This window comes from Micromesistius poutassou (genome assembly GCF_964030765.1).
Source record: "Micromesistius poutassou genome assembly, chromosome: 8".
In the NCBI taxonomy this organism is placed as follows: Eukaryota; Metazoa; Chordata; class Actinopteri; order Gadiformes; family Gadidae; genus Micromesistius; species Micromesistius poutassou.
This window is the reverse complement of record NC_140278.1, coordinates 19,371,272-19,381,694: the sequence shown is the minus strand read 5'-3', so window position 1 is coordinate 19,381,694 and position 10,423 is coordinate 19,371,272. Positions and strand designations below refer to the sequence as shown.

Here is a 10,423-nt window from a genome sequence, read left to right as displayed (position 1 = left end):
GCAGGAAAAAGGACAAAAATGACAGAGAATTAATAGTGTCCATCTCTGTTTTTCTGTGTGTGCGTGTGTGTGTGTGTGTGTGTGTGTGTGTGTGTGTGTGTGTGTGTGTGTGTGTGTGTGTGTGTGTGTGTGTGTGTGTCCTACAGGGGTCAGAGGTGCTGTCTCAGACCGGGGTGCTCTCCATCCAGAAGGCGAGCTATGAAAATGCCGGGCAGTACATGTGTGTGGGCGCCGTGGCGACCGTCCCAGGACTCACCTCCATGGGCAGTGTTAACATCACTGTGAAAGGTGAATACTAACATGACGTCAAAATCACACACACACACACACACACACACACACACACACACACACACATAAATGTAAAAATAACATTTAAAAATAAAACACAATGACTCTGGTTTAAGTCGATACAAATAAACATCTGAAAGTATTCTCTAATTCAAAGGATACTCGTTGGCAACCTCTAAATAGAAGTCATGATTTATATAACCACGGCGGCCGACGTTTCATCTTTTAAGTGCTTACAATGTGCATTGCTTCATAATGCATTGCTTTGAATAGAAGCACGCTGCAAGAAGAGACCGCCGGAGACAGGTTAATTCAAGAGGCAGGAGGTCGTGTTGTTCATTTCATTAGGGATACGCAACTTTAATTTTAGACCTGAAAAAGGCCTCTCTCTCTATCCTCAACGAATCCAGAGTCATCAGCCCCGGCCTCTTATCACTCTGCTCTCTCTCTCTCCTTCCTTCTCCCTCCTTCCCCACCGCCACCCTGTGTGTCCAGGAGCCCCCATGATCGAGACCCCCGTCAACGGTCTGGTGGCCAAGCAAGGGGAGATGGTGACCCTCAAGTGCTCTGCCCATGGGTACCCTGCCCCCCAGTTTACCTGGAAGCCCTCAGGAAAGGAGGTACGCCCCCCCCCCCACCCCCCCAGCCAAACACAAACCCCCCCCCCTCCTTGTTTCTTGTTTCGGTTTTTAACAAGACTGCTCTTGAATGGAATTCTCTTTTCGCCCTCCCCCGCTCTCTCTCTCTCTCTCTCTCTCTCTCTCTCTCTCTCTCTCTCTCTCTCTCTCTCTCTCTCTCCCCGCCGCAGTCAGTGTCTGTGGAGGGCCCCAGGGTGGTGAGCACCCTGACCTTGGAGGCCAGCGCGGAGGTCATGAAGGACGGGGTAACCTGCGACGTCGCTAACGAGCACGGCAAAGATAGCAAGCTGTTTGGCGTGTCCATCAAAGGTCGGTGGGGCGACGACGAGGTTGATGAACGTCGACTTCTGTTGCATTCCTTTAAGTGTGCAAACACATCAACTTGAACTCAAACCAAAGCAAATTGCTCCCTCCCGCGAGCGCTGAAATGTTCAAAGGAATAAACACAAACACTGCCGTTGTTTTTATTAGATGCACTTTGCTTTCCTTCCTCTCTGTGTCTTCATTGCTTTGTCTCGTTCTCCCTGCCTCTCTTTCTGTCGATGTTCCCCCCCCCCGTCCTAATCCCCGCTGTGCGCTCAACGTAAATGAAGCCCCTCTGTATCTTATCGGACCTCCGTTCACGCCGTCATTAATTCATTCTTTGTTTCCCTTTCTCTTTTTTTTTTTCCCCCAGAATCCCGCGGCAACGATGCCGACCGAGGTAGTGCTCTCTCCCGCCTCCTCCTCCTTTTCGCCCTCCTCCTCTCAGGACTCTTTGTACAGACTCAGTAGTGTGGACAGAACCCCCACAAACCCCCCCCCCCCCCCCCTCCACTCCACTCCCCATCAGCCCCCTCAACGCCCCAAAAACTACCCCCCCGCCCCCCCCCCCCTTCCCCCCCCCCCCCCACCACCACCACGCAAAGCCCAACACCAGACCGACACACACACTCACTCACACACACACACACACACACACACGCACACACGCCCACGTCCCCTTACCGTTGTACTGTACCCTTGTATATTCCCCTTCTTGCTACCAGACACTGTGTATATTGTACTATATTGTTACTCTTCTTCTCCTCTCTCTAGTTTGTCCTCTTTGTATGACGTCCGTCTGATATTTTGTGAATGCCACTTAGACTTTTTTTTCCGCCCCTCCGGGGGAATAAAATAAAGGATTCTATTCTATTCTATTCCTCCTTCCTCTCCTCTCCTTCTTTCCTTGGTGCTGTGGTGGTGTCTCCTTTTTTTTCCGACTTTCTCCGTGTCGCCTGCGCACTTCCTCTTTCCCCGCCGCTTTCCGTCGTGCCGTGCCGGGGTTCGTAGGTCGCCGGTAGTTTGTGGCGCTCGCGCGTGTGTGTTCCAGTCTACCGGTGTTGGTCGCTAATAATTCATGTGTGTGCGTGTGTGTTTGTTGCGTCGTTTGTTTGCTTTGCTATTGCCATGGGACTGAGAAACTGTTCTTCTTTCAAAGTGCTGCTTTCGCGGAACCCTGAGCTTAAGTCAGGTCTGTACTGCTAACCCTATTGGCCGTGAATATAATGTACTGTCTACTTATACCACTTCTATATGGCTCAATGTGTGTGAGTGTGCTTTTGCACACAGTGGTCAGTGTGGTTGTGTGTGTGTGTGTGTGTGTCTGTGTGTGTGTGTGTGTCTGTGTGTATGCGTCTCCGTGCGTGCGTGTGTGTGCATGTCTGGTACAGTGTTAATATATTTGTGAGGACCTAAATACAATATTATTATAATATATCTTATGAAACATTACTGTTTCATACAAGCTGTTTAGCATTAAGGGTGTATCTGATTTAGAAGTTCTTGTGGATCTTTCCCAGACAGTTCAGCCTTATTATACCACTGGTCAATAAAGTTCCACGGTTTTGTAATTATTCTTTAATAACGGGGCAAAAGGCAGAGGTGGTATCTATCGACCAGATGCTTCCTTGATGACACTAAAACAATATGTTGAAATCCCTGCAGACTTGCATCCCTGCATATCATAATAATCAGCTGAATATTATAGATTAACGTCACTTCTAACCACTCATTGTGGTTAACTTGTGTAAGCGGACAAAACTCCCCTCGTCCACATCACCACCCATACATGACCCTCCACCCCATAGTGATTTATTCCATACTTATCTTTGTTATTATCAATACATGTTGCCACATATTGATAATAACCGACACATGGTCACCACAGATATGCTAATACACCCGGACATGCATGTGTGTGTGTGTGGGCCTGGTTGTCTTTACCTGGCTCTAGGCAAGTGTTTTGCATGTCTGTATATGTGTGCAGAGAGACTGTGTGTGTGTGTGTGTGTGTGATGTGTGTGTGTGTGTAGGTCCCTCTCTCGGGTCCCATCACATCTCAGCCATTGAATTCAACGGTTTAGCTAACCCCCTACATCCCACTCCCTGCCCTGCCTCCGTCCCCCCCCCCCCACCCCCTCATCTACCCTCCACCCATCTACCCACCTCCACCACCACCCTCCTGCTCCACACCCTCTCCTGTCCTTCTCGTTGTCTACCCTCCACCCTCAATCAAACACCCACCTCCCCAAACCGTGATTCACCCCCACCCCCCCAAAATCAAACACCTCCCCACTCCTGATCATCCTGCCTTACCTCTTCCACATCCGTCACCTCCTACCGAACACCCCTCCCCTCCCCTGCTCCCCCTCCTCCTCCTCCTCCTCCTCCTCCACCCACGCCGACCCCCCCACCCATCTGTCTACCCCACCACCTTCTCCTCTTCCTCCTCCTACCACTCCTCCTCCCATCCCCCATATTCCGTCGTGTCCTCCTCCACCCATCCGTCCATCCTCCACCCCCACCCCGACCCCGACCCCCACCCATGTCTCCTCCCATTGGCGCGGCGTAGCTGCTGGCCAGCAGCAGGGGGGCTCCAGCACGGTGGTCATAGCGGTGGTGGTGTGTGTTCTGGTGCTGCTGCTGGCGGTTGCCCTCATCTACTTCCTTAACAAGAGCGGCAAGCTGCCCTGCGGCAAGAAGACCACCAAGGAAGTGTGAGTACAGACGCCGCCGGCGCCGGGGGAGAAGGGGAGGGTGTGGGGGGGGGGGGGGGGGCAGGGCGTGATTCTAGCGTTGGAGCGATGACTGTGGCCGTCCCAGAGCTGCTCTCGTGTTTAGTTTCACTCCTTTCTTGTCGACAGGTCCACTGGGGACGTGAACAACGATATCGTGGTGGAGATGAAGACGGAGAAGAGCAACGAACAGGCCGGCCTTCTCAACAAGGGGCCGGCCACAGAGCAGGTCAGACAACCTGACCGGCCGACTGACTTGAGTGGCTGACTGACTACTTGACTGACTGGCTGACTGACTACTTGGCAGACTGAGAGAGTGACTGACTGACCAGCAACAGAGCAAAACAATCAATCCGGCTCACTGACTGATTTGACTGTTTGAGTGACCGACTGGCTGTTGAATCCTGTCAAAGGACCCTCAACCGAGCGGACAAGACACATAGACGGAGGCTTACGGGACGGGCGAACAGAGGGCCGGGCACGCACCGGGACAAATGGAGACACATACTTAACGTACAGACAGACGGACGGCCAGAGCGGGGTCATAGGCGCGGGGCTGGGGGGTTTAAAGGGGCTAACACGGGGACTAGTGTTACAGTCGGTATACCGCAGATAGGGGGGGGGGTTGACAAAGGCCTGCCTTGCTTCTGCATTTAAGTGTCGCGCTACATTACCTTCTAATGGGGGATCATGGCCCACAGACTGGCGAGTTAAAACAACATGACCTCACTGTCATGGCCAGCCGACTGTGAATGCAGGGCCCTCTTTGTAGTGGGAGGAGAAGCTCCTTTTAGAAGCACTCGGCGCATTCCATTAAACAATGTGTGTGGTTCGAACCGTCCGTTTTGGGAACGGAGTGCTTAGCCAGTAAAGCCCGGGTGTAAAGCCGTCTATGTTTAAAACAGCTATTAATGTCCCACATGTAAAGTGGATATTGACGTTTGGTTCTGGTGGGAGATTTATGTCTGGCTCTTCTTCTGTTTTTCTTTCTTCTGTAGTGATGAAGAGGGGACGGAAGGAGGACAACAGCGTGGGCGGGGGGGGCGGGGCGGGGGCGGGGGCGGGGGAAGGGGGGGGGGCGGGGTAGCTTTTACAGAGGGACGGAATCGAAACCCGGCGGAGCAAAGGAGGAGCCGCTTTGCGTGAGAACGACACCGTGTAGAAGGGTTTGGATCAGGATGTGACTTTTGGTTTGGGCTTTTGGATTTGGTTTTGGTTGGCCTTTTGTTTTCGGGACCATGGAGTTGGGTGGAGTTATTTCACAGGCTTTCTCAGACTTCAAAAAGATTTGTTAACCTTTTAACCCCGCCCAACTCCAACCGCTCCACGTTTTTGGCACCGCTGTGCACAACTCATAAATCACAACCACGGGACTTATTGTAGCAATGAACACCACCACCACCGCCAGCACCACCACCACCACCACCGCCACCGCCGCCGCCGCCGCCGCACACCGCGCACAGAGCGATCCTGTCACTCCTCATCTCACCAATCACGATATTCCTAATTGACTCCATGGCAACAGAGTGGCACTGTTGGTGTGGGGGGAAAAAAACACACTATCCTAACACAGTGGCTGCTTTTTATTTGTCTTTTATTTTCTCAAGTCTACCCCAAACGTAAACACAAAATGCCATTATGCCACTGTGGACCTCTGGATAGTGTGTCAGTGTGTGTGTGTGTGTGTGTGTGTGTGTGTATTTGTGTGTTTATCGCCATTGCAGTGTCGCAACTTGCAGCAAGATGAACGTTGGCGGCGGTGAAGTTGCGTCTGTGTGTCACTCTGAAGGGACTGGTCGCTCTGCCTTGGAGTCGGCGTGTATATTCTTCTCCTCTCTGGGCAGATGAATAGGAGGCACCGGGAGGTTTGGGGGAAAAAGATTGCATTGCTCTAAGTGCTGATAAGGTAGATTTCCATGTAGGATTGCACACTGTATTTCACCATCTGTATCCCCCCCCCCCCCCCTCTCCCTCCCCCTTAAGCACAAGCCGTCTTCAATTATGTTCTGTTTAATTTCAATTGTGTTCATGCCAGCTTTGCATGTTTGCAATTCCTTCCATATTCATGGTGTGGAGACAGTGGTGTGAGGCAACACAAGCCCACCCAACAGCCAAACCCTGCTTGAATGATATGCCTGTTCAAGTCTTTCTTCTGGGTTGCTCAGATTTGCTTTCACTGGCCTCAGCGGTGCTTGCGTGTGTGTGTGTGTGTGCGTCATTTCACGTCAATCATGTATCTGTCTCTGCATCTCCTTCCTCTCCATTGTTCTGTAAATTTGATTCCTGCATGTCCTGTTTATCGAGTGTGAGTAGCGTGGAGCTCCTAAGTGTGGGTAATTTGAGTGCCATGTCCCTAAATCCATAATTATTTCTGATTCTTACAACGTTGTGTCTAGCCCCCCCCACCCACTCCTGATTGTCTCTTGTTTTTATCCCTTAGAGAAAAGGACAATTTACACAGCACTCATTCCACTCAGATACAACCAAATCACTGTCAGTACCTGATGGGAAATTGGAGTCATTCGACCAAAATAGAGGGGAAGATGAAAGGGACAAATTCCTTCCTTGGTGGCAATTTAAAATAATTAAAGTAAAGAACATGCAGCTGTCATTTCCCACGGATTTAAAGTGGACTTCCAGGGCCGTGGCACGGGTAGGTCTGCTCATTGACCTCCCCGCCACCAGTTTGCTGCAATCAGGTGGTGGTGCTGGTCAGGGCGTGGGAGTTAGGGGGAGTTATGGTTGGGTTTGAGTGGGGGTTGGGGTGCCGTTCTGAGTACTGTAATGTTTTCTTTTTGTCCTTTTTTTTTTACCAAATGCATTTTGAGTGTGTGTTCCTGTGTTGTGGTAGACCTTACTGGTGTGCCTGCCTCAGCAGTGGTGGACGTTACTGGTGTGCCTGCCTCAGCAGTGGTGGACGTTACTGGTGTGTCTGCCTCAGCAGTGGTAGACGTTACTGGTTTGTCTCTCACTACTGTCAGCAGAGTTATGATGGTGTGTTGACGCAGACTACTCTCTTATGGTTGTACACTGGAACCAATGGCCTTCATTTGAGAAAACGATATTCGAATAAATACTCAATAGACCCAGCTCAATGAATAATGAGGAATGAATGAATAAAGTGCAGCCCAAAACCACTATCTACTTATACAGGGCTGATATTAATTGTCAATGTACGTGTCTACTGATATTGCCATAAACTTAATGACTGTTAGCGAACCTGTGGTGCAGAGTAAAGATAGATAAACTCAACCCTATTCTAGGAGCTTTCTTTTTTTATATATATAAATATTTGTTTTATAAAAAAAATATTTGTTCTTGTTTTTTTAAGGGGATTATTGTACTTTTGGAACTACTGAGATGTGTCGGCTTTTTTCCACTTCTGTCCTGTGAAAAGAGAGAAGCGTGTTCCGTGACATTCTGGTTCAACGAGATATTCTGAGTGCTTTAATCTCTGCGCGCACTTCTTCTCTCCTTTGTATTCTGTATATTTTGTGGTACCCTGTTGTGACATCTGTGGCGTGTTGGTGTATCTTTACTTTTTGGTTTAAGCTGTTTAGAATTTATTACAAGAAAACTCAAAGAAAAACGCTCAAATCCCACCCTTCTCTGTGTTTTTATTTGGAGCCTAAGCCCTTTGTTTTGGCTAACCGGTGTTTAGCATTCACATACACGGTCAAAAAAGAACGTTTCTTATCCTGAGCCCAACACTTATGTTTTGCTAACCTGTGCTTAACATTCACGTACATGGTCAAAAAAAGAACAATCTTTCCTTGTAATTTGGCTGTCTACAATCAGGATTTTATCTAATGCAAATATTAGCAAGTCAATATGAAATAATACCACCCAGGTGAACGGCCCTGTCTACCAATCTCCCGGTTATTCACGAATGATGAACGATGAACATTCATTTGGAGATGAGCGAAGGCGTGTATAAGTGTCGCCGACGGGACGCGGTCGGTGGCTGTGTCTCCACCGATGAGATAAGACAGTTTGCATGTAGCACTCCGACAGACATCTAGGCGGCCATGTTGGAACAAGGGCTGGGGGGGGGGGGCTATCCTGAATCACGTTTCTTTTGATGTGACTCATCTGTGGACAGCTTTTTTTTTTTTTCCCCCCTCCGTGCAGAGCCTATCAAGGCGGGAACCTATTCCCCTGTAAACGACATCTAAATTGAAACCTGCCCTGTGCCACAGTTGAGTCCCTTTGATTTTTCATCAGTTTGATGGTAATTTCACGCCACACGCTGATTGATCACGGGATTAGTTGTGACACTGCCGAAACGCGGGGGGGGGAAAAAACACAGGCCTCGTGTTTGCCGACAACGTTCAAAGACCGAGGTATCTGTAAGGCAGGAATTCCATTACCGACTTTAATTAAAACGATATAAGCGCGTCAACGGGGGAAGAGACAGCGCTACTTTCATGCTCCCTGATTGGATCGATAGCTTCCTCCGGACTAGCAATCAGGGGGGAAAAGCTCGTCAATAATAGCCATTTGAACGTCATAATATACATATCCTCACCTTTTCGCGACCTGTTAGCGATAAAGCTTCGACGTGTCACTTTCACAAACGCAAACAACAGAGGGAATGACGACAGCCAATGGCGACCGGCGGTGCACCGACGTGCGCCCCCCCCCCCCCCCGCTTGTGTCTCCGGACGACCCCACCACCTTGACCCTCTCTGGCCGCGCGTCGTCGCCTGTCCAACCAGCCTGGGTCTTCAGCGCCTCCCGCCCCGCGCTCGCTTCCCAGAGCTCCCCATTTGGAAATTAAAACGTCTCCCATCGACGTGACCCTGGGGGCTGGCCCTGCCGTTTAGAATGCAAATTGGGGCGGGCGGGCGGTCGGGTGTGGGGGGTCGGGGGGGCGGGGAGAATGACAAGCAGTCACGGTGTGGAGATGAATGGGGAGAGGGAGGGAATGCGCTGGAGGATATTTAGCTAAGTGTACTTTGCTAGCTAGGAAATATTATAGGCTACGCTGTGTGACGGACGTCAATCGATTGTTTTTTTTTTACCCCGTTTCTTTAGCGGAAATTGACAGGCTATGGTTATATGTTGAGGGTTCAGAAAAATGCAAGCCCATTTGAAAGTGAAGGCAGGATAGTAGTTGTCATGGCTATTTCAAGGTGTGTAGGTGAAAAGACACTCTCCCAGTTTGTATTTGAGCTGTATTCAACGCACCTGCTCTCCTCCTTTCCCTGCCTCCACGTCGTGGACTCATTCCGTCTTTGTCAAAATGTTCATTCCATAAAGGATGACAATATTCCATAAAATGGTTACTAAAATGTTTACTCCCAACTACAAAACCACGACTCCAACTCCTGTCGTTCAAAAAACGAATTCCCTCATATGGGGGCTTCCACCTGGCTCCAATCAGCCTGATATGGGCGTGGACAAGCAATTAAAACAAAGTCAAGATGGGGGAAGTTTCTCCAAATAATTATAGGCCGATCTGGCTCCTACAGTAGTGATTCAGCAGTTTTCTGTTCCATCGTATTGATTCAGCCACTGCCATGAAAGTGTAACTTTTAATAGATTTGGCATGCAGTGATTGTATGCAGGAAATGGATGAAGAGAAAGGCCTGCCTGCCTAAGTGTCTGGCCGTCACACCCTTTGTTTATGCTTTCCCCTTTCAGTTCAGGACAATTAGGACGGTCTCATTGGATTCTGCCAAATAGCCCTCCCCTCTTCTCCACTTCCCTCCCATCCACTCTCTCTCTTTGCCTCCCCTCCCCGGTTCACTGAAAGTTTGTGTTTATATGTCCTCGGCAGGCTTTAGGTATACAGTAACTTTAATCGGATTTAGCCATTTAGTGTCAAGCTAGTGAACAACGACAGCCTCTGTCTGTCCTTTCCCAGCACTCCAACCACTCACAAGCCACTGGCTCTGGGCCAAAGAAACATGCGCATGACACACACACACACACACACACACACACACACACACACACACACACACACACACACATACACTTTGACAAACAAAAACAAGTGTATATATATATACTCACACACATGCAAACACACTTAAACAAACAGATATTCTTAAGCAGAACACAAATGCACAAAACAGACACACCTGCACTGCAGACACACACACACACACACACACACACACACACTTTGGCAAACAAACACAAGTGTATATATATACTCACACACATACACACAGATACATACACGCATACACAATAGCATGACAAGGACCCGGACTGGAAAAGGCCCTGGTGGGAAATTCACTGACAATGCGTGCTCCATCTCTGTATAACCAGCAAGCTCTCGCACACACACACACACACACACACACACACACACACACACACACACACACACACACACACACACTGACAATAGGTGCTCCATCATCACCCAGTCTAATAACCAAACACACACCCACACACGCACAGATAACCGCACACACTCGTGAGTGCGGGAGCACTTACACT

The 10,423-nt window shown here is 49.5% G+C and overlaps 1 protein-coding gene across 1 annotated transcript; it reads left to right on the top strand.

Annotated features, from left to right (window-relative positions):
- The first annotated feature begins 150 nt into the window (after positions 1–150).
- On the top strand, positions 151–7,563 carry bcam (basal cell adhesion molecule (Lutheran blood group)). The gene is made up of 7 exons (XM_084471125.1): positions 151–288; positions 787–911; positions 1,100–1,238; positions 1,606–1,632; positions 3,805–3,949; positions 4,097–4,196; positions 4,966–7,563. The coding sequence occupies exons 1-7, from the start codon at positions 219–221 to the stop codon at positions 4,966–4,968; spliced, it is 609 nt and encodes a 202-aa protein (XP_084327251.1). The 5' UTR covers positions 151–218; the 3' UTR covers positions 4,969–7,563.
- The last annotated feature ends 2,860 nt before the right edge of the window (positions 7,564–10,423 follow it).

Bases quoted from the DNA above. Each gene is read 5' to 3' on its own strand.
- bcam (XM_084471125.1), top strand. From the start codon at position 219: ATGTGTGTGGGCGCCGTGGCGACCGTCCCAGGACTCACCTCCATGGGC. The intron at 1,239-1,605 runs GTCGGTGGGGCG...TTTTTCCCCCAG, and splicing joins GTTTGGCGTGTCCATCAAAG to AATCCCGCGGCAACGATGCC. The intron at 3,950-4,096 runs GTGAGTACAGAC...TCTTGTCGACAG, and splicing joins AAGAAGACCACCAAGGAAGT to GTCCACTGGGGACGTGAACA.